The 24,374-nt window shown below is 40.3% G+C and overlaps 1 protein-coding gene across 4 annotated transcripts in view; it reads left to right on the forward strand.

Annotated features, from left to right (window-relative positions):
- Positions 1-24,057, forward strand: part of TGFBR3 (transforming growth factor beta receptor 3) — a 116,995-nt gene extending 92,938 nt beyond the window's left edge. For 3 of the 4 annotated variants that reach the window (XM_061465514.1, XM_061465515.1, XM_061465512.1), the window contains 9 exons: positions 1,137-1,462; positions 2,115-2,264; positions 4,048-4,179; positions 4,410-4,577; positions 6,848-7,147; positions 7,957-8,077; positions 11,769-11,804; positions 13,659-13,766; positions 20,045-24,057. In XM_061465514.1, coding sequence (XP_061321498.1) covers positions 1,137-1,462; positions 2,115-2,264; positions 4,048-4,179; positions 4,410-4,577; positions 6,848-7,147; positions 7,957-8,077; positions 11,769-11,804; positions 13,659-13,766; positions 20,045-20,163 — 1,460 coding nt within the window. In that variant the 3' untranslated portion in view covers positions 20,164-24,057. The remainder of the gene's footprint in view (positions 1-1,136; positions 1,463-2,114; positions 2,265-4,047; positions 4,180-4,409; positions 4,578-6,847; positions 7,148-7,956; positions 8,078-11,768; positions 11,805-13,658; positions 13,767-20,044) is intronic. The other variant, XM_061465513.1, reaches the window with a different exon arrangement.
- Positions 24,058-24,374: the final 317 nt, after the last annotated feature.

The raw sequence follows: 24,374 nt of genomic DNA on the forward strand, positions 1-24,374 counted from the left end.
GTTGTTGGGGGTTGCGCTACTTTTGTTACTCATCATCAAGAAAGCTGGTGTTGGAGTATCTGTGAATGCTGGTTAAAAGAAGTATTCTGTGGCTTTTTGATGAGGAAAATCCAGGCAAATTGTGTTATTTCCTGAAATTATAGTGAAATTAAATGGTTATAGCTTATCTAGCTCACAAGCTGTTACAGCTGACCATGCTCAGCCTTCACTGCAATGGACTTCAGTAGCTGGATATTTTGTAAGTTAATAAACTCAGCTTTGAGTCTATAATACTTTTTCCCCAAAGTGTGAGCATAGTATTTCCTTGAGATAATTAAATAAACTTTTAAATTGCTTTCAGACAAAACTGTCTTACCATAAAAATCTGAGCAAATTGAATAAATACAGCCCTCAAATTAGTTACTTGGCCAGAGTCATTACTGATGTTAAAATACCTATGTCCATTGAAGCTAGTAGAGCTGCATCTGCTTATTCACTACTTCAGCCACTAGAAGTGTTGCTTAGCTGGTTTGATAAAGCTGATGTTCACATTAATTTTATCAATTGGACTCTCTTGGGTTACAGATAAACTACCTGCTTGGGGTGGGTGTTGAGACTTCTGTCCTGAGCAGTTGCATGTGTAAGCCAGCAGATAGTGTTCTCATTTACATAGTATAAAGTTAAGCCTCATTTGACTTCACTTTGGTTATGTAAGTAGTTCCACAACTGTCGAGTGACTGAATGTGTGATGTGTTCCATGCCATAATTTTCACTTAGGCTATTTCAGCAGCAATAAACTAGAATATTTTCTAAATGGGGTGTTCCTTTTACCTCTGTGATTGCCTTTTGCATATAATGGGCCCACTCTTCATAGTTTATTTTCAGCTCCTGGTGAGGCAGATTTCTAGCAGGGACTAAAATATACCGAGAGCAGATGTCACAATAACAACTAAACCCTTACTGCAGGAATTGTGGCCAGATATCTGGAAAATACAAAAATGGTGCTTTAGGTGTCCTTCAGGAACTTCTTTTCTGGATAATATTTTATTCTTTTTTTGTATGAAAATTATTAGTTCTGAATGCTTTTAGGAAAAATATCTAATAACCTAATGTTTTCCCTTTTTTCAATTTTCTTTTTCTTTCCTCTTTTGTTTTAGAAGAGATGAATGATGAAGAAGATCATTCCCTTCCTCCAGAGCTGACAGAATTGCTGGGTGCTAACCCACTGCCTGCCCCAAAGAATCCTGCATTAAGTGATGGCCTGACCTTTCCTTTTCACATTAACAGAGGAAGACATGAAACAGTGGGAGAAGGAATCTTCCCATCCAGGGATTCAGTGGATACATTAATAAATCATGATTTTGAGCATTCCCTCTCAAAACATAAAGAACCTGAAGAGGCTCAGGGCAGTGCTGATATGGCCCTGTCAATAAAGTGTGATGACAAAGTCATGACAGTAGCTGTAGAAAAAGACTCTCTGCAGGTTGGTGTGATCTCTTTTTCTCAAATTTGGGAAGGCTTTTCTGGGCAGATCATTTTATTTGTATTTTGATAATAAAAAATAAACATTCTATACCCATCACCAGCCAGCCTCCCAGAGTAGAGTTTGGTGAGGAAACTATAATATAGTTGTAACTCAAATCATGTTTCCTCTTCCCAACAATCAGGTAGTTTGTAGAGGGATTTTCTGATTAAAGCTTTGAGGGGTTGGTTTGTCAGAAAACGACTGTACTCAGCCATCAGTCTGGTTTTAACTTCTATAGTACAAAGAAGCTGCTTTTGATAGCTGCATGAGACCTGAATAGATCTGTCTTTACCATCTACCAGCTGACAGGTTGCTTGTGGCCATTGTGGAAATGAGCCTGACACAGACAGCGTTTTTAGCTCATTTCAGACCAAACAGAGTCAGCATTATTAATCAGTAGATTAATAATGAACCTGTTGTTTTCTTTGTTCCATGTTACATTTATTCCCTGTCTTGTACAACAGCATTTTGAGAGTGACCTTCCCTGAATGTCAGTACAATGAACTTCACTTCCTCCTATTAGCAGTCATGAGCGGTAGTCTGAGCTGCACTTTAAGCAAGAGCCTAACACAATTGTGTTTCAGCCACTTACAAAGCACCTTTGTTTCAGGCTAGTGGCTACACGAGGACAGAACTCTCGCTGTTGGATCACTCTTGCAAAGCCAGGATGAATGGTACCCATTTCATTTTGGAGTCTTTGCTGAACAAATGTGGGACTCGAACAGCATATATCTTGAACAAGATTGTTTATTTTAACTCTGTGAGTATTTTACAAAGAAGAGCCTCCTGCGCTGCACATCATAGTGGTACAAGGACAAGGAAGCCATTATAGTTAGCTTTGGTCTTAGCAAAAGGGATGCATCCAGATCTTTTCCTGTCTAGCTCAAGCCTAGTTGTAGTCACAGTCCCTGTATTCAAGGAGGTATGAAGGCTCCACATTCAGTGTGCTCCTGTGGTCAGATAGTATTCCAAAGGAAAAAGGAGGAGTTGGAGTTAAATACTGTTACAAAACTGCGTGACTGCAATCTGGGGACCATCCATACCAGTCTCAGAGAAGTTTCACCAGCTTTTCCTATGCAGCTTTGATGTACCTGTACGTAACAGTACTACATAGCTGTAAGGAGAAATAGGAATTAAGTTTTGTGATTCCACAAAGCAATACCATTTAATTCATATGCTGAATTACTCACTAATTCATTATTTCATTAAGTGAAACTCTTTCTTCCCGAATTGCATATGAAAAAGGAGAAGATATTTTTGCATGCTTCTCTCTTCTAAATTGGATTCATATTTGCCATCAGTTGATGTACACGATGAAAGGATTCTTGAGTGCTCTGAATAAGGGATGATGCTAAGGAGCCAGTTAAGCTCTAAGCAACTGCTTCCAGGCTGACTCGGTTTATGAGGTTGAGTACAGTGCAGCTAATCTGGGTTAGAAAGTAATGACATGTTTCTCATGCTGAGCTTTCCAGTACATAGAATTAACCTCAGCAAATGATGGTCCAACCCAAAAACGGCTAAGGCAATCTGATCTGACCTTGCCTGGTTAAAACCATTCTGTACTGGCAAGTCTGTAGCACTTAACTTTAGAAACAGTCCCAGACCAAGACTGTGGATAGAAAAATCTCCAAACTACAGAGTAGCACAGGTCTAGAGTTAAATACTGTAATTGCCCTTATATTATGGCCCAAACTAAAATGGATATTTGCCTCTTCTCCTTTCTGCATCATGTCTTGTAATGGTCTTGGATACTCACTGACACTCCAAAACATGTATGGTATCTTTCAGAATTTGGGAGCATTTCTCCTAAAAAAATGAGCAGCATGCAGTGGACTCTCAAAGAGTGTATATGTCACTTCTGAGCAGTTGTTCAATGGCCAAGAAAACCAAGATGAAGTTCTGGAGGGGGGGGAACTAGCTGAGGAGCTGCTGGGCTTACAGCAGCAGAGTGCAGAACATTGGAAAGCAAAAAGAAGAATTGTCAGGTGAAGAAATGGAGAAGTGTGTAAAGGAGGACAAAAAGGGAGGGGCAATTCAGTAGGAATTCAGAGAAAAATGAAGGAAAAATGAAGAAAGGGATATGGTGGTTTTAGGTGTACATCTCTGAAAAAAATAGTCAAATGACAGAAGAGAAAATCCTTTAATGACCCAAACACTTGCAGTGATTTTCCATGAGTGTGTTAAGGAAAACTAAGTTGCAAAAAACCCACTTTAGAAAGCCATTTCTCTTTTCAGTGTTGGTTGTAGGAATACCAGAAATAGAATGGAAATGCTAGGCTGCTCATTCAGACACTAGCACCCAGACTGGTGTCTTTGCTGGCTCTGAATTGTGGAAAAAAAACTAAGGGACATTCTCTAAATAGACCCTACATACCTTACATGTTCAGCACAAGGCTATTTAAGACGTGCTTTTCACTATCTGCTTAGCTGGTGCACTTCTTCTGGCCTTTGTATTGTTCTGAAGAGAGAAAGAAATAATAATCATGAAGAGAGAGTGCTGAGTTATCACCTAATTTTATGCATTTGCAATCCTTTTTGTGCAGATCGTTATTCAGCTGTCATCACCAGCCGAAAACAGTGGCTTTGATGATGATGACATGGAATCAGGTGATAATGGATTTCCAGGGGATGCTGATGAAGGAGATGTTGCTTTCTCAAGCTGGCCTGAAATAGCGGTATGTCCCTCTTGGGTTTGCACCTGACACTAGAGAAATGCCCATTGTACTAGGCACTTCACAAGAAATCATATTAATTCTATAGCAAATAATTTGTCTTTTAACACATTTCTCTTATATTGCTTGTGACCCTATTGAAGATTTACACTGTATTGTGCAATGCAAATTTGTTCTTATCCAGCTTCCACCCCTGACTCAGGATGCTATTGTATTGGTTTGTTTGATTTCAGTTTAATTGCACGCTGCACCAGCCAGAGAATGACAGAGGTGTGTTTTGGCCTCCTGAACCACACATCGCCAATGTCACCTTCAACATGGAGCTGTACAGAACAGATCTGTTCCTTGCTCCCTCCCAAGGACTCTTCTCTGTTGCTGAGAATGGACCAGTATACGTAGAGGTAACAAACTGAAAAAGGCTTTCAAACCAATGGAAACGGTTTGCAAGGCCATGCAGCTGCGCCAGATCTGTTCTTATCAGTTGAAAGGTTTTGTGAAGTTGCTTTAGGCAGACGAGTAGGTGCTTTAGTTGCTGCAGAGAACAGAAACTGGGGGGTGAGAAGCAGGACAATCTATTTTGGGTCAAAACCAAGAGATTCCTGCAAAATGGGTGAACTTAACAAGGTAAATGGGTCATTTTGCCAAATCTGCTTTTCTGTGCAGAATTTCAAGGTGTTCTCTGAGCTCTTCTTCTGAACTGGCATTTCTTGATGAAGACTTCAGAGTTCTTGTTATTCGGTAATATGGCTGAGGAACTTCAGACCAATACAGTCAGTATTTTGGGCTTATAAGGCCGGGAAAATGAAGATGTTACCAGAAGCAGTGCTGTGCCATGTTTCCCTTGCCCAAGGTAGCCCCTCTTTGGGAGCCCATGTTGCAGAAGTGTAGTGCCTGTTTGACACTGATGCAGTTTTTGTCATTGTTTCAATGTGTTGTGTCTCCTCCTCATTCTCTACACAGTGAGAATACTTAAGGCAGTTGAAGCAAAAATGTGTTGTGTTCAGTTAAGTGTGTGGTTTTTTTCATTTGGACAAAACCAGCTGCTTCCTTCAGTGATCTGGGATGAATCCCCGTGGCTCCAGGCCTCTGGATTTGACCAGTTCTGGAGCTGTTTATTCAGACACATGTTCTGATTTCTTCATCACCTGTCCTGGCAGAAAACTTTATTTTCCCTGCTTCTTCTTATTGCACAGTGGAAAACCTGTATCAGTTTTGAACTTCTGTGATTCCATTTTTAGCTGACGCGGACTTCTAACATTTTTGTTCCTGTTTCTGTTTTGCTTTTGTTATTAATATACATAATTCTTTTGGTCAATAGATTGCTTAGGTCACAACCTGTAAGAATTCTATAGCTCCCTTTTGTTTCTCTGCTAGAAATGTTTCTTTGTATTTGAATCTTTTGGCTATTTTTCTTCATCTTTGTTCTCTTCTGTCACTTTCTTACCACATTTTGGTCTCACTATCCTACTTAGTTCTCTTCTTTCCTTGAAATATCATTCCTCCCTTTATTTACCTGATGGTGTTTCATGATAGTGTAGCATTCCTGCCCTTGACATGATCTCTTTTTAAACTAGTTTATGCCATCAGCTTATTTAACTGTCAGTATCTGTGACTTGAGACTTGCATTCATCAGTGTTTATTTCTGTTCATTTTAGAAGATGGTCTTTCTTGCTTAGATGCTTCAGCACATCCCTTCATTTCTAATTTGATTGCTGCTCACATAAGGGAGAGAAAAAATGCCTTTATTCACTGCACAACTCATAGCATCCAAAAATTTCTGTACAGACCACAGGAAACTTTGGCAGGCTCTTCCTTAAATATACATGCAGCACATCAGGATTAAGTGCACATAAAGCACATTTCTTCTAAGAAGAAAATAATTTCTTGTGTAACTGTTCTCATCAGGCAGCGTTAATAGTTGAGGCACAACACTTCTGTTGTTTATTAAGAGCAACATGCTTCATTTGTCACAAATTCCATTAATTTTTTTTTCCTTAATTATTCTGTAGCATTTCTTGCCTGCATTCCAGCCCAGCTGAACAGCATCAGTGTCCTGGAAGTTTGCAGTCATTTTTCATAAAGGAATATGAATTTCAGACTTACAATAAACTAAAAGGATCCTTTAGGAGGCTCCCCTGCCCCCTGAGTCCAGGAATGCCACCCACATGTCAGACCATGACCTCCTCTCTGCCTCTGCATTCCTCTCCTGGCTGGGGGTGGGTTCTCTGCTGTGTCTGTTGCCTTTCTTTTTTGCCCTTTTCCTTTTTTTGCCCTTTTTCATTAATGTTTCAAGCAGATACAAAGACATGGAGTTAATAATTGACTTCCATACAGCTCTGTTCCAGCCTGTATGTCTAAGGGAAGCAGAGCCATTTCAGGTGGCGGTTGCAGGCATTAACTATGTGTCTGATCTAGACTGGGTTTTAATTTTGCTTTCAGAAAGATAAGGGATTGCTGTATTTAGGCATGGTTGTGCGGTTAAGCAGCTGCTGGTTTTGAAACCGTAGCTTTTCTGTCTCACAGTTTGACAGCCTACCCTTAACATTTAGCCTTCAAAATAGTTCAGATTGGAAGTGGCACTGGAAAACTGCTTGAAAAATTGTTGAAAATATTAGTGAAATGTGAACTGAAAATGCAATTTCTGACATCTCGCCGCCTCTCTTTAATGCAGGTGTCTGTGACTAAAGCTGACAGATCCTTGGGCTTTGCCATTCAAACATGCTTCATTTCCCCATTCTCAAATCCCGATAGAATGTCTGACTACACCATTATAGAAAACATTTGTCCTAAAGATGAATCTGTTAAATTCTACAGTACTGAGAAGGTGAACTTTCTGATACCATATGCACAGAAGGACAAAAAGAGGTTTAGCTTTGTGTTTAAACCAATATTCAACATCTCACTGCTCTTTCTTCACTGTGAGTTGACTTTGTGTACCAACAAAGATAAAGATACTCAAGGACTGCCAAAGGTCAGTAATTTATTGAAGTCTTAAGTTTCTGATTTAGATGAAAATAAGATATTTTTTTGTCATCTGAACTTTGAAGTGAATAAATGTTTTTTCTGTGGCATTGATGTCATGAACATTTTATCTCTAGGGTCAAGGCTTTAATAGATAAGACTTGTGATGCTAAGCATTGCATGATTTACAGTTTTTGTTTAAATTGCATTAGGTGGTTACATGGGATAAATAGAAATTGCTTTTTATTTTACAAGTGGTTCAAATTTATCTTTGCTACCTAAAATGCAAAGCACAAACAATGTTACCTCTAATTTCCAAAGACATGTAGAATACCAGCTATCTGACTGATACAAAAGAGGGCTGCCAAATTTTGCTTTAGAACTAATGGAAATGGCTGTAAATTGGTTGTTAAAGAACATGCTCTAAGAATTTGAAATTTCGTTGGGGTTTATGCACATTCTCCTTAAAATGTTTTGTTTGGGGTTCTTAAAGATGACTTTTCAATGTTGATCAACATGTGATGGGAGCTACAGTTTTGGCTACCAGATTTTTAAAAACAGATTTATCATAAAATAATTGCTACTTTTTGAGTTCAGTAGTAACACCTGTCATGAAGGTCACAGGATCCTTAATGAAGGCAAAGGTTGTGTCCTGAGGCACAGCTAAGAATTACCTTTGCCAGTACATTAAATGGGGTTGTCTGGAGGTTGTCCTCTTTTTTTGGTAAAGAGTATAGGATAAAACTGATGATAGGGCAACTGTGGAGCTGTCAATGGGTGACTCTCTCTGACTTCATGCACTGCTTCTTCCACTTGCAGTGCATTCCTCCTGATGAAGCTTGCACTTCTCTCAACGTGGATATGATTTTGGCTATGATGCACAACAAGAAAACCTTCACCAAGCCCCTTGTTGTAGTATCACATGAAGGAAAACCAGAAGGTACTTGTACTGTTGTGTAAGATACAGCTGGTTGGAATGCTAGAGTGCTCCATGTGGCATTGTTTGATCTTATGATACTGTGTTTGTAAGATGTTACTAGTTGAGACATCTCCCTGGCAGCAATCATCATGGCAGTTCATTGCTGGTTTTTGACTGTCGTTACTGATCTCTGGGCATGTGGTTTTGACAGGCATTGTGGAGGGAATACCATCCTACACCAGAGTGGTTTTCAGAAGTATGAATATTTATTAATAGCACTTGCAGCAACTTCTGGTTGGCCAGAGATCAAAGGCAGTACTCTTCTCCCTGTTGTATGATTTCTTTATTTTGCTTGTAAATACATATTTAGAAATAACAACAATGGAATTTCAGAGTACTGGGGGACTCTAAAGTCTGATATTCAGAGCAAAAGGTGAGATGCACAAAGGGATTTTAGCTCCGCTTTCAAGCTTTTTTGATTCTATAATCTTTAAGGAAAAACCCCACCAGTGTGGCTGTTGAAGGAGTTGGAAATGCTGAAGAGTGTTATGAGATAATGCCAGACAGCACAATGGGACTGGAAAGTTTTTTGTAGTGAATCCCTCTGGCAGCATCAGTCACATTCTGGTGCATTTGGAGAAGAAAATGTGTGTTGTCTTTTCCTTTTTTTGTATTAGCATGGGAGTTTAAGCAGAACTTTTTGTAGCTTCACTTGCACATTAAAATCTTCCAATTATGTCCAAAGGCTGTTTGCCCCTTGAAATGCTTTCTGGGGAGTGTCAAAAGGATGCAGATCGGAAGTCCTGTAATGTCCCTTGTACAGTGCATGCTTTTTAGTCTTCAAACAATGTAAAGTTCCATACAGCATTGCTAGGGGAAATAAGCAACAACTGCTTCTGTTTAACTCTGCAAGTCAGCTCATATTTAGTTTTTGGGGGTTTTACAAATTTACAGATCAAATCCACTCTGAATTAAAGGCATGTATTTGATCTGTCAGTGTGGTAGAATTCAAACTGTGCTTTGGGCCTGATTCTGCAACTCTTTCTTTTTGCAAAGCTCTCTTTCTTATTTCCTTAGTGGTTATTCTATTGGGAATGAGTAAATCCTGCAACTGAAGTTCAGCCTTCAATAAACAGACTCGTACTCTGAGCTCTCTTGCCCTTCTGATGTGTGGAGCACTGTGCGCAGTTCCCGTCTTGGGCTTCACTGAGAATGTTGTCTTTGTGAGCGGCACAAGCTCTCAGTGTGCAAAGATGAGCTAAATTTATAAAGATTAGTTACAAGACACCAGTGTGATAGAGCATTTTGTTGCACTGTGGGTGATATAGCCTAATTGTGGGGTGTTTGGTGGAAATCTCTCCAGCATATCACAGCTTTCAGACATCATACAAAGCGGCCCATTAGCAGCGTAGCTTTGTTGGTATGCAGTTGTTCTGCAGTGAATCAAGCAGCCCCTTTCTAAAAACTAAATGCCATTGTTGGCCAATATGCGAGCATAAGATTTGCAGAAGAAATACTGAACAGAAGAATTGATATTTCAGGGGTGTGGTGTCCTTCATTTGCTTTCATGGGAACAGGCCAGCTTTCATTGTTGTAAAGCATCTTAACATGAGTTACTGCCATTGGATCCTTTTTCTGAGCTAAATGAAGAAGTCATGCACTTGATATTTCAAAAGTCAGAACAAACTGGTCATTGCAAAGGTGCTGTCTTTTGTTCTTTGAACATAGGCTTATGAATGACTCATTGACTGTAATAGAAACCAGAACTGTGTGTCTGAATGGGAATGATTCTCCTCCTAATTTTGTTAGTTATTTCCAAGCTCAATTGCTTACATTATTGCAGTAGATCCCAATGGAAGTGTCTAAAACTCCATGCCACATTCTTTGCCTTTGCATTCCTGCATTTCATGCACACCCTCTCCCCCAGTTCAATGAGAGGCATATTCAATGGTGGCCCCTTAAATGCTAAGAAATAGGCGTTCTTCTGTAGAAATAATCTACCAATTGTTCAGATTTCTATTAAGTGTGGAAACTATAGATTATTATTTCCACAGCAAAAGGAGAGAGGTCATAGAAAGGATGTCAGGTGAGCAGCTAACAAGTGCCTCTATGCTATAAAGCTGTAGAAAATCATGATAATTTTTAAAGACTGGCTGCTGGTTATTCTAAATTAGATGCTTTTCCTGGACTTTAAGGATTCCTGCTGCTTCTGTGTTACACTGAGCAAATCACATTAAAATAAGTTTAAGAACTGGATGACTGGGGAGAATTGTTAGTGGGCGATGCAGCCTATCATTAGCAGACTTTATATCCTCTGTAGAGAGGCCAGTGGCAGAATGAGCATGGAAAATTCATTCTCCCCTCAGCTCAGAAGGCATTTTCTTGGCATTTGGGATATGCTAGTGGAGTGTTTGGACAAACTGATAGTGCCCTTACCCATGTTTGTACTGTTCAGTGCTCCCTGGTTTCAGTCCAGCCCTCCTCACAAATCTTGCATCAAGTTACACTTTTGCTGTGTGTTAGAACAAGTGACAATCACACAGATAATGAATAAAATGCTTTTTTTGGATGTTGTAGGCACATGCGAGCCTAATGATCTTGTAGGATATTGCTGGCAGTTTAGTGCTGCCATTTGGGGTTCAGAAGGTAGAAGCATGGTCTTGGTTTAAGGGTAATTTAACATACTTATTTGCAGTATTTTTGAGCTGCTGTGTTTAGATAGCAGTTAAACAATTCTTTCTCTCAGTTGCTAAAGATACAAAAACAACTACTGGGACACTGTCTTACCAAATCCTTTTACAGCTGTTGCAGTGAACACACTCAGATATGCCAGAATTTAAATGAGATTCCCTAGGTTACTGGGCAGTCCAGAAACAAACTACAGCTAACCAAACAGGTCCTTGGGGCCGAAGCCAGAATCTCTGGCTCTTCTGCTCGAGGTGGCACATTTGGAGAAAGATAAGAGAAGCCAGTTATCAAAAGAAGGGAAAATTCTTCATTTTCAAGTATATGTTTACTTGTCTCTTTCTGTTACATGCTGATAATAATGATGATATTTGATATTCTTGCCAAGAATAATAGCTTTGATATAATAGCTATGAGCGTTTATTTCTTATATATCATTATATCACCAAACTTTTTAAAGCAGAATACCAAGTAGGACGGACTCAGGAAACTGTGAATCAACGCATACTCATGCAATTTGGACAAAGCAGTGTGTATCATGCCGTAATACTGACTTTTCTTCAGTTGTGATAGCCAGTGTTTGATTGCATTTTTGTGATATAGCTTATTGATATCTCCTGTTTGTCATTAATGAATACTCAGATGAATGTCATCACCTTAAAACCAGCCTTTGCAATCTGTGCAAAATCTTTAAGAGCTCCATATAGGAATAACCAGAGTTAGTACAGGTCAGACCTGGTGACATCTGGGTGTGAAAAATTGCAGTGTACTTGCCATCAAAACATATGATGCATGAACTGTACTATAGATGTGTTTCTCCAAGGAATGATCAATACGCGAACAGAATTCTTCTGAGCTGAGCAAGATTATTGAATTTGGGCTGGTTTTACTGAAATTCCTGATTAAGATTACAGTTAATGCGTTTATGTCAGATCAGGTCCTGAAGGTTGCTTGCATAGTTTGTAAGCTGTATGTGGAACTCTGATTAATGGTTTGTTTCTTTTTTTCTTTCTTTGTTTTTAATTAGATTCTTCCCTTCCAAAGCCAAATGTGAGACAGCCGCGTAAGTAACTCTTGAATAAATCTCTTTTAAGCCTTAAACTTTTATCTAGAGAGTATTAGAGCAATGAAGAAAATTATCTTAAAGCTTTCTGTGTGTGTGTGTGTGTGTGTGTGCATGTGAAATTCTGGGACAAGACAGAATTCTGACTGTATTGCTGGTTGAAAGATTCCGATCAGCGTTTAGAATGAAGGGCTGTGACCTTTTGTACCTGTGCAAATCAGATCTGGAGAAACACCATGCCGCCTTAGGAAGTGCATTTGCTGATGTGTGTTTGTTGTTTCCCCCTTCACTGCTTCCCTATACCAGCATTTCAGCAGCAATGCCAACTGACGGAGCTCCTGTTTTCTACTTCAAACCTCGCTCCTACCCTGCACCACAGCTGGCTACATCCCCAGTTACTCTGGCACCAGCACTTACAGGTCATGCTGGAGATGAGATCACTGACTTGATATGGATTAAATTCTCTGTGTTTTCTGTTGTCTTGATGCAGTAGGTTAATCAGGGTCAATAGGAAGGGAAGAAAAGGAGAGAAGCATCACTAGAAGACAGTAATAAGCAGGAAGGTGAAGATTATTTGTAGCCAAAATCAAGAATGGATAGAGAAGAGGAAGTGCAAAGAAGGTGGTTTTTTTCCTTTGCCCTTGTCCCTATGTCTTTGGGGCTAAATTTGCTCAAAATAGCAAGGGGAATGAGAAATGATGCTTCTGGGAGAAAAAAAACTTCTAAGCCACTATCTGTCAGCTATTGCATATGTAAACTTGGTCACAGGCACCCAGAAGTGAGTCCTGAAAGGCCCTTGCCAATAGGAACTGTTGGAGAAGACATTTGACAGAAGACCCTCAGGAACTCAGGAGGTTTTGGACTGGCGGATGTCCATAGGGACATCTGCTGGATGCAGGCACATGTAAAGTGAGGGTGTTGGTTGTGGTTTGAGGACTGAAATTCCACTGAAGGATACTATTGAGAAGATCCAGTCAGCTCATTTCCTGGCCGGCTTAGTAAAATGCTAATCACTGGCCTAAACCATTTTGTGCACTGCATTAAAAATACTGAAACTAGAAATCAATTTTGTGAGAAGAAATTCCCCCAAATGATCACTAAAAGTGATGATTTTTATTTTTCTAAGTATTTCTAATCACCAAAAAGAAAACCACAAAAGCCAAGTTTCATTGCTTGGGTGGTTAACACTGGGGGGGCAATACATGCAGGAACCAGATGCTGTTACCCTGGAAATGGCACTGCAAAAGGGCCTCTCCCCTAGACTGTTATTTGCGTGTGTGTATGCTTCTATTTTTGTGTTCTGGAATTAATTTCAGTTATTGAAAGCATTGCCAAATGTAAAAAACAATTGTTTCTATTTATGTTTTCACTGACTTTTTGCTGGCATCTCTTTCCTCTTAACAGCAGTTCCGTTCCCCACCTAGATTTCAGACTGAACTTGTAGGAGATGTAGGGGAAAGTTTGCTTGAGTATTAGGGCATTTAAATGAAAAACATCTTTTGCTAAAAATCTCAGCCCTTTAGAAATACATTTGTAAGATAAATGGATATATCATTGAAGGCAAGTTATTAATGCCAACTGAAAATGCTTAATTTTTGCAGCATTTTCCAGATTTGGGTGTGCTGAGGTGGGTTTTCCCTTTGCGATGTGGAACAGTTGCTTGGAGCGAAGCCAGTGTCTGAAAGCATCACTTTTATTTCCTTGATGCAAATCAGCTCGTCTGTTCCTTAAAATAGTGCTTAATTAATTATGAATTTGTAAAAGTCTTTCCCATGGAAGTATGATGTGAATTTCTATAAACCACTATTGCCACTGAACACGAGAAGTGCTTATAATGTGTGTTTACCTTTGCAGCTGTGTTCTACGGGCTGGACACGCTGACTGTGGTGGGCATTGCCTTTGCGGCATTTGTAATCGGCGCCCTGCTAACAGGAGCACTCTGGTTCATCTACTCTCACACAGGTAAGGGTGAGGGCTTCCACAGACCTCAATGCAGATCATACTGCAGGAAATGTGGTCTTCCCTTTCCTCCCACCTTGCAGAGGCTATTCTGGGCTTTGTTCCTTGCTCTCTGCTCTTACTAGGGTGTTTCCAGCACCTCCTCCCATGAGCCTGTTGGTGCGTATTGGCAGATTGAAACCCGCCCTTCCCTAAAGGGATGGAATCATGTTATGTTTTATGAACATGATTTGAAATTTGATGAAATAATTTTAAATGCAGATCTTGAAAACTCACTTGGGACATGAATGAAACTGAGTATTCCTCATGCATAATCATTAGTAGCATCCCTGTATTTCAGATTTAGTTAATGATTCAGTCAATGGATCCCTTTTGGCTCCCATACTCTTCCTTAAAAAATTTCTTGCAGTTACTAGATCAGGCTGATGTGACTGAGAATGTGATGTGATCAGTATGTGTAGTGGGCCAAATGGCCGAGAGAATGCTTCATTTACATAGATGTATTCTGAATGTTACTAGACTTGAAAATGTTTCCTGTGCTTTGATTACATAGAAATTTTGCCTCAATTATTTATTCCTCCATTCTTCAACTGTGACATTAAATTGATAGAAGTTGAGTGTCTTCTCAATTAGTTTTGTCCAACCAACTAACCAGGAATGTGCCTGAATTGGTGCAGCCTTTATGCATAGGTGGTTTTTCAGTATCTTAGAAATTTTTTTTGCACAATAAGTTAGCAGAAACACAGTACTGTATTGAAAGAAGAGAGAGTTTTGGGAACTTTTTTGCATGTAATCTGCAGGGTGGTACAGAAAAAGACTGGACACTGATGGGGCTTTGATTAGCAACATCTTATCTTCGGTGCTGGTGGATTATGGGTATTTCAGGATCCATACAGCCTGCTGGATTCCCAACTGCTTCCACTTCTGACCTGACAAGACCCTTCCAAGATCTCTGGATGTGGGGAAAATGAAGTCAGTTACTTCAAACCTATGAGGCTCTGGGGCACTGGAATTCTTCTCTAGCCCACCACAGGGTTTTTCAACATCTAAAACCTCATGGAGGCTATTTAGGAGTGAGCATCCAGCACTGTTGGTCAGAGCTTTTGTAAATATTATGACCCAGGAGCTTATGTTAATTTGGAAAAAAAAACCAAAACCTGTGTGTTTTTTTTTCTAGTTGGCAGTACAAGAGCTTTGTGTAAGCAGTTTAATACTTCTCAATGCATCAGCTGTGCACAAAGCTTGTTTGGAATTGGGACGTGGAAAATTTAAAGGTTGTGATAATATGTATAAACAGTATCATTCTGCCTCATATACTATTGAAACATTGTGGAAGCAAAGTAAGTGCAATTTCAATGAGTGAATGTGTAAGTTAAGAAGATAATTTCCAAATAGGTAGATTTTATTAACATAAAATTAAGCATTGTTAAAGTAATATAATTTATATTGGAAGTTATATGTGGAAGTTCTGTCTCTGTTCACATATAGAACAGAGACACATGTAGACACATGTTGTGTGTCAGTAGTCAAGGAACACTGAGGAGCCAACATGATAAATCCTTCAGGAGCAATAGCACTTGGACCAATCCCATTAAAAGAATTACATTAACAAAGTACATCATAGTGGCTGCATGCAAGTAGTAGAGCAGGCAGCTGCTCTTGCTTTGTGTTTGAGAGATGGAAATAAGTTGAGAAAAAAGCCAGACAAAAGTAGTGAGAAGAAAAGAAAGAAAGGGGACATTGTAACTCCTCAGAGATTTGCAGAAATGATAAAGAATACCTAGGAATATCTGGTTCAGATTTTGAAAGGACTGTGAAGGTGAACCTGTGTTCCTGTGCGCATACTTCTTCTGTGCATAGTATCTTCTGTCTCCAAAGCACAACTTGCAGCAGAGCGCAGTGAGGGCTCTTGGCAGGGACAGTCTCTTAAAGGCCAACTGCTGTGGCAGACAAGATAATCCAGCTGCAGTGGAAACATTCTGGAGCTGGCTGCAGGCCTTTATTAAAATAAAGGTGGGGGGGAGGAGGGAGATATTCTAAATTTCATCTACAGAGTGGCTGTCTTCTGCCATTAGAGAATTCATGCATTGCTGAATTGTGCTCTGAAATCCCATATTTTGTTGTAAGTAGCACGGGGGTTTCTTTTCTGACATACTTCAGACCAAAGGTTGGAACATAGGAGCTCATTCTAAAGCATTTAGCTGATGCTCAAGAGCATGGACAAAGGCTACTGCTGGTGGAGAATGGCAACTGGGAATTTCTGAAGAAAGGTATTTTTTGTTGCTATAGTCCTGTATGAAATACAGCAAAAGGCTTTTCTGACTGTGTCTCTACTGTCAGACTCATTCTAGCATAGAGAATATGCTTTACATAAGGGACCTAGTTTGTTCATCTTGATAGGCCATTAACATTTAAATCTCAAACAATTGGCAGCAGAAGAGAACTATAAAATAAGTCGAATTTCATCTCCAGATATTAAAGGAGGATTGTTGTGTTGAGGGTTTGTTTGTGGTTTTCTTACGTGTGGGGTTTGGTGATTTCAGTCATTTCTGAATTGCAGAAATGGCAGATTTCTGCCAAAGCATCAGAATTGTGCTTTAGAATACTCCAGACTCTCTGAAAAAATTAATAATGGAGTACAAATGTCCTAAGATACACAGGTAGTAGAGGAAGGGAGAGGGGAGGCTAGGATTACAGCAACAGAGGAGGAATTTTAGCTAACTGCTCTGCAAAAGGACTCCGTACTTTTCTTTCTCCAGTCAGGGAAAGGACATGGAACGTGACTGAAAGCTTTCCACAGTTGCATGGGTTCTGCTGGAGAGGAGCAAAGGGAAGGTAGCAGAGATTTGCCACAATTAACCCAATTTACCTGGCTGTCTTTAGGAAGAAGCACAAATGTTGCAGTGTGCATGGATACAGACTTTCAAAATGTAACCAGATAAATATCTGTCAAGGTAGTATCTGTCTTAGGGATAATTGACTGTGTTTAGGAAGGGACATGTGCAAGTCTGATGAGTTAGTGAGACTGCTAACCCATGTAAACTGTGTTACAGAGAATATCAGTCACTTCATTCACTTAGAAAGTGTGTTTTTCCTTCTCCAGGCAGTGTTGCAAGTATAGAGGGTAAAATGTTCCAAAATCTGGAAAGTTAAAAGTGTCCCTCCTCCCCCACTGCTCCCTTTTTTATGGATCTGATTTAAAATAAACTAACATAGCAACCAATTATATTTGGCAAATGGAGATAGAAAAGCAAACATTCAGACTTCCTGGACAGGGAGTACAACTGGCAGCTTTCCTAAGTGTGAATAATAAAGTGCATGTTGTCGCATTCAGATGGGTAAAAGCTTGTTTACCGTCAATAAATGAGACATGTCCATTTTGAGCAGTTCTGGTTCAGGAAGATGAGATACATGAAGCTGTTTACATGAAAAAGGCAAATGGAAAATGCCTTTGTGGTGATAGTTTACATCTCTTTACATACTTTTATGAATATTCTTTAAAAAGTCTTCACTGCAGATTAGCTAGGTGTTGAGGAAATAAAATGCAGGCAAAGTCAGCCAGTCCAGATGTGGTTGCTAGACTGTGTTCATAACGTCCCTGTGATTTGGATTGTTTTTTGCTTGAGGACATTGAGAATTTGTTATTGTTTGACAAATGTTTGGTGTATCAGAGTTGCTGATTGCATTCTAGAGATGAGGTGCTTCAGAGGCAATTGAATTACAGCATAGGGAAGGGGGCTCGTATCCCAAACCAAAGGAAAGGTGCCTCCTAAGATGCTTTCCAGAGGAGCTGGGAGGAGTAAAGCGAGCTGTTGGGCTCGCACAGGGACCCCAGCACTGCGTTTGTCACTCTGCCATGAAACAAAACCAACATGTGTTTAGCTTATAAGTGAATTTATGGCTAAATGCATGCAGATTGTATTGCCATGCCGAGGCTGACGCAGAGCTGTGTGTAACCATGTGGTTTGTAAAATGGGTGACAGCAGAGCTGCAGGGAGGGCTGAGAGGGGCCCTGCCGGGGGGAGCTGTGGCTCCTCTGCACGCCCATCGAGGCTTCTCCTGCTGCCGGGGTAGGATTCACTGCCTCACTGCTTTCTCATGTTTGTGTTCGCTTGTTTTGCTTTAATGAAGGGGAGTTTGCTTATCACTGCCTTTGTAAATATATCCCGTAGTACAAAAAGAAGGAAGACTTGTACACAAACAGCTGGAGGAGAAGGGAGTGAGTTGCGGGGAAGACATCCAAACAAGGCTCATGAAAGCTTTTACAGTATAATAACGCAGGCACTGATTTGCTACAGTTTCCTGTGATGGGTTGCAAAGCTATTTCCAATGCAAATTAGAGCTGAAACTCAGTTTATTTACTGACAACTGAGGGTAGATTCTGACCTGCAGCAGAAATCTGCTGCTTGTGAATGAGCTACATAGATATTTCTTAGACTGGGGAAAAGAGAATCAAAACATGCTCACAAGGGTAAATGCCGGTTTGAGTGCTTGAATTCAAGAGTGAGATCCTCGCCCTCTTTTTGAGCATTTCATTGGTCTCCTGGGCAATGTGGTTTAGTTGTTTAGTCCTGTCCCGTCCCCCTTTTCCTCCCCATTCCTAAGCCAGTGGGGTGTAAGGCAAGAGCTGTGCATGGTGGGGCCTTCGGTGCACTTACAGCTGTGGCGCAAGCTAACAGTGAAGCTGCTGGTTCCCATTACAAAGTTCAGATGCAGCCTCTGCTGTGAGGAGTGCTCAGAGCTCCCTTGTTTGTAGCAGACCTCTGAATGCTGAGCAGCCTGCAGAAGGACATCTTCTGGCCCGAGACACAAAGTGTTAAAGGCACACTTCCTCCACAGCCGCGTTCCGGAGGAGCATGGGGCTCTGGCAGCTGGGCAGCAGCACACAGGGCATGGGGATGTGCCAGAGCAGCTCCTGGGGGAGGAAGCTGGCTCGTCCCTGCTCTGTAACCCTCTCGATGCAGGCTGTGCTTCCAGTCTTCGACCTGTCGCTGAAGCAGACACCGGGTAATGAGAGCTTTACCAAATCCTGAGCAGGGAAGAAAAATTGAACTCTGCAGAACTAGCGCATGGCATCAGGGCAATGTAGAGCAGAACTGTGTCACTATAAACTCATGAGGCAGGAGATACAACAGCCGTTGATTTTTATTTCTTTTTTCCCAGTTATCCCTGCCCATGATGTGGCAAAATGTTTCCGTCTTGCTCCTTTGCTGGCGCTGGCTGCCATGGTTGGTCTGCAGCTCAAGCAGCAGCAGTCTGTTACTGCTGCTGGGATCACAGCTTCGTAGCCTGAGAGAGAGGAGTTCAAGGGAGGGGCCAGCTACAGTGCATGTCATACAAACTTAGTCTTGCCATCTGTTTTGAAGAGACTATTTTAATATTGCTAAGGTTGCAGATTTGAGCACTGTAACTTTAAAAATGTCAGTTGTGGTTTCCTACATGGCCTCTTTATGATCTGTTAGGTATTCACATAATTTTTACTTCCACCTTAGTTGAGACATGGATTTTTTTCATAGCATCTGAGCCACAGGTGCCAGAGAGGTGTGAGGTGAGCAGACAGAAATCTAGGTTTTATCAGAAGCCATAAATATGGCTTTAACTCCTAGTGCTTGATTTGGCAGTGCAAGTAACAAAGAGCTTTGAATTTACCATCAGTAAACAATTAACAAGAAATGGTGAGACTTCTCACTTCAGGTTGTAAGTGCTGCGTGTACTGTGGTAGCTATAGGGGAACTTCTTGCAAATTATACTTGGAGTAAATCAAGTCAAGCTTGCAGGGTAGTTTGTTGGTTTTGTACGCAAAGAAAACTGGCCATGTCTCTGGGTATGTGGCTGTCCAGCTGATTGAAGAACATTGCCTTCAGGTCCACTTTTACTGAGTATGCTGCTCTATAAGCTGACGCTAAAACTAAAGCCTATATTTCATTGGCCTTTTTTCATGAAACAGCAAAACTATAAAGAGGTCAGAGTCATGTAACGGGACCCATTTGAGTGACAGCTGACAACAGAAGATAGTGTCTATCTTGGCAGTTTTCATCAGCTGCTTTTAAAATGCTTAAGAAAACAGCTGTGTTGTTCTCCCCATGTGCAATGCTCAGGTGTCAAAGTCTAGTAAGATTTTCAGCAGTACTCTGAGGACTGTCACCAAGATACTCATTACATGGCAATACAAACCGCCAGAAGGGAAAGACTGGGGAGGAATGGAGTATTGGTTTTCATGACAACTAACATTTTCTATTTCCCTTCTCCCAACCCCACTTTTTGCCCCCCCTTTCCCTCAGGAGAAACCACAGGAAGGCAGCAGGTGCCTACATCCCCACCAGCCTCTGAGAACAGCAGTGCAGCACACAGCATCGGCAGCACGCAGAGCACCCCCTGCTCCAGCAGCAGTGCCACCTAACGCCGCGGAGGCACGTAGGAGGGCATAGGTTCAAAAGACTGTGTGTGGACATCAGCTTTTTAAATTTAAAAGGATTGCTTTGGGGAAAGAAAAGGAAAAAAGAGGAGGGATTTTTCTACAAAAAAAAAAGGAAAAAGACTTATTTTCTTTTGGGGAAGCCACTGTGTGTGTGAGTGTGTGTCTATACATGCACACAATGCATGGGTAAACACAGCCTGTTGGATCTTCTATAGGATGTTGTGCAACACGTGACAAAGCTACTAATTTTGCAGTACTGCAACCTGTTCTAGGGGTCTGTGGGCCCTCAATGTGAAATCTGTGCCAGTTTGGGAAAATGCTGCTTTGTCTGTATTTTTCTTTCCCTAAGCCTTCTCATTGACATGAGGTATTAATTATAGGAGTTCAATCATAGACTCATAGAATGGTTTGGGTTGAAAGGGACCTTATATATCATCTAGTTCCAACCCCCTGCCACGGGCAGGGAAACCTTCCACTAGGCCAGGTTGCTCCAAGCCCTGTCCAGCCTGGCCTTGAACACTGCCAGGGATGGGGCAGCCACAGCTTCTCCGGGCACCCTGCCCCATGGCCTCACCATTCTCACAGTACTTATTCCTACTATCTTATCTAAATCTACCCTCTTTCAGCTTAAAGTTGTTACCCCTTGTCCTATCACTACACAACATAAGCAAAAGAAAGATAATCTTAGGTCAAAAGATTTTTATTTGTCTTAAGCAAGAAAGCCTCAAGGTCAGGTCTCTTTGGTTAATAACATTCTATTACTTCAGCTATGTTTAGCTACTTTTGAGTGATCTTTGTTTTGTTCAGCTTACAGCTACAGCATCTCATTTGCTTTCCTGTCATGTTTGAAGCTTCAAGTTTGTTCCAGGTATTTTTGGTTTACTATGTTTTGATTTGCTAATTGGAGAGGAGCACACTCTAACATTCCCTTTCTTGTTCTTTGGGCCAAAGCTCTTTAAATAACAGAGGTTTTTAATATCCTATACCAAATCAAGGCACACACAAACATTAAGACAAATAATGGTCTTGTGCACTAACATAGATGTGTGTACCTTTAATGGCAATGTCTTTATGCAAATAGATGTATACCTATGTATACAGAGCCTAACTTACCACTTTAACAATTGGGAAATTAGGTTAGTGTTCCTTCCTTACATAAAATATATAATGCATATATATATATAGATAGATAGATAGATAGATATATTTAAAAACAGCTCTCCAGTTTATGGTAGGTAGATAGAGGAGAAAGAACAGGTGATTTGGTTCTGATCCTCTAGCTAGCCCAAATTCCCCTTGAAATAAGGGATGGTTTTGAGGGCACAAAGAATGTGCAGTACAGCCTGTCTGTGCAGAACACTGCATATCAAAATGAAGCTATTAAGATAGTTTTGTAGTTTTGTGTCAAACTGGTGTATGAACATTGCGATTGGATAGTCCCAAAGTAGTGTTGGAATATGGAAATGGCAGAAAGGTACTAATTGTCACAGTATTTTTTTAGTGTCATTGCCATATCTTGACCTCCAAATCAATGCCAAATGAAAAAAGACACTTTTAATGTGTAATTGTCTGACTGTTATGTTGCCACTTTGTAATGTGTTCTACTGATCCTTCTCCTTCTGAAGAAAAGCATAGTTTTCCTCTAAAAATGAGATCAGTAACTTTCATTAATTGTAGCGAAGGTTACCTGTGTTCTGCAAGAGGAGAAGGGAATTCATTACACTAGGGTGATAATCTGCTCTGAAATCTGAGCTGCAGATTTCTTTTGCTGATTCTACACTTGTGCCTTGCTGATGCTAGGATGGTCAAAGTGCAAGATATGCAATAGATGTAAGTGCCCAGGATCAGGTGGAATATTACTCATTTTAAATCAAATCTGTTACTAATCCTGCAAGCATTTATGCATGTGAGTAACTACACACCTTGTCCTTGCTAGTACAAGCACATGCCCAACTCTACATGTTACGGCTATTCTTGGAGTCCTTGCAGATGGTCAGTGTATAGAGTTGCTTATACCAAAAGTGGTTTATGTTACCAAGCCAATGAGCTGTGCTGGTACCATCAGGAGGATGTCATGAAAATGTAGTTATTCCCATGCTTAAGGGGATGCAAGATTGGCTCTGTTACGAGATGTTGGGAGGACGAGTATGCCTCCTTTGTGGTTGAAAAGGAAGCGCTTTGCCTAACCTTCAGCAGAATGTATTGTATAAGCATATTCTATGTGTAAAGTCTTTAAAGATGTCTTCAAAGAAGACTAGAGTCTTTAAATTCAATCATAGCTATATTTTACTACATTAAATTTCTGTATAAAGATATATTTAAATGTTTTAGATAAATGTAAGTTACTCTATATGAAATGTTTAATTTCAATTACTGTGAAATTTATATATCTTGTAAATTCTTTTCCCTGTTTTAAGCCTTTCCTTCCTCAGATATTTTATTAAGTAGTTTCTCATAGGAAGTATTGGATTTGGTTGTTGGGATGGACAGGTTGAAAACTTTTATGTAAAATAGATAATTGTATATTTTTGAGAGAAACTTGCTGCATTATCGGTGTTTTTTATTAAAAAAAAAACCTCTAATTTTAAAATAATTTACAGATTTATATTTACCTTTGGATAAACCAAAAATATAGAAAGATGAAAGATTCAATTTTTTGCCTTGTGTTCGAAATACAATTTAAATGAACTGAACATGGTGTACTCAGCTATTTAATTCAGACATTTTAATCAATCTGAGCTAATTACCTGTTGGTGGTTACCAGAACTACGTTGGCAGATGGAGCACCCATTTCTGCTTCAATAAAGGCGGAGAGAGATAACCAGACCTGGGCATTCCCAGATAATAGCTTTGTAATGAAAGTGGATAGTACTTCCCTGCAGCTGGTAGCTGCCTTCAGTTCAGAGTACTGATCCACCTATAAGCTCTACTTTTATCACAGCCATTTGTCTCTACAGCAGGTTTCTGTGTGTGGTGAATGTGTAACTGCAAAGCCACTGGCTCCTGCCTCTGTCAGACCTGGTCTCGCCATGCTGGAAGGGCAGCAAGGCATTCCTGTCCCAGCAGAGGCTTTAAAGCAGGGCTTCAGGAGGACGGGCACAGGGGTAAACTGTAGCATGATGGAATCAACTGCAAAGGAACTTCTTATGTAAGAATGGGAGGATTAGGCTTAAAAGGGACACCTTTTGTCTGTAAAAGCTATTGGTAGCATACTTAAACTCCAGGGTAGACTGCTTGTTGTGTCATGCATTGTCTAATCACTAGGTCTAACTTTTTACAGCATTTGGTTTTGGACATTACTATATTCATGTTTTGAGAAGTCACATCTTTCTGTGTTAGGCTATTTTTGTAGCATTTTACACATGGAAATGGATTTTGCGAAATGTTTGTAGATGCTGATGATTGTAACCTTCCCCCTGCCCTTTTGTAATCATTTTTTCTCCTGTATGTACTGTTCCTTGTGTTACGTATATCTACCTCATGCTTCACAAGAAGACTGTACTGTTGGTTTGCTGACAGCCCTTCGTGTGAGGTGACTGTTCTGCCCTATTGTTGTTCGTCATTTGTAGGGATGTTCATAGTGTTATGAGATCCTTGCTGCCATGTTCCTACCATTTCTTAACACAATATTCTCATGTTTGAATTAAATAAGTACATTTCTTTAGGATCTACATGCCAGATGTTTTTTAAATAAAAGAATGGGAGAAATTTACTTGCTAATACCTGTGGCCAGTCTGAACACCCCATTTGTATTTCATATTACATTCAGTATTTCAGAGACTTGTGGAAATGCGTAGTTGTACAGTTTTGATAACCACAGTGTCATGTCATCTTAGTCTCTTGTGCATAATAAAGTATATATCAATTTATTAATAATTGGTGCTGTGATTCATTTATTTGAAGTTGTGCAGGGGCAACAGCAGTAGATCAAGTTCTGTCTCACTGCTGTGTCCTCATGCCCCATAAACTTCAGTGGGACTTGTGTATGTTAAGGCGGTATATGATTTTGGGTGGCAACATTCGTTTTCCTTCTGTGTTCTTTTATCCACAGGCTTCTCCGTATCATGGCTTCTTGCAGAAACCAGTAGATCTATTTAGGTAAATGCTGCTGTTCTTCACTCTAATTTGAAGTTCAAAGCTCTGATTCTGCAGGCATTTAGTTATTGCATGTCAAGGCACAGCCTCAGTCCCGT

Source organism: Pezoporus flaviventris, unplaced genomic scaffold, assembly GCF_033815535.1.
Source record: "Pezoporus flaviventris isolate CSIRO_AGI_PZ_B2104156 unplaced genomic scaffold, CSIRO_AGI_Pfla_v1 ptg000040l, whole genome shotgun sequence".
NCBI lineage: Eukaryota > Metazoa > Chordata > Aves > Psittaciformes > Psittacidae > Pezoporus > Pezoporus flaviventris.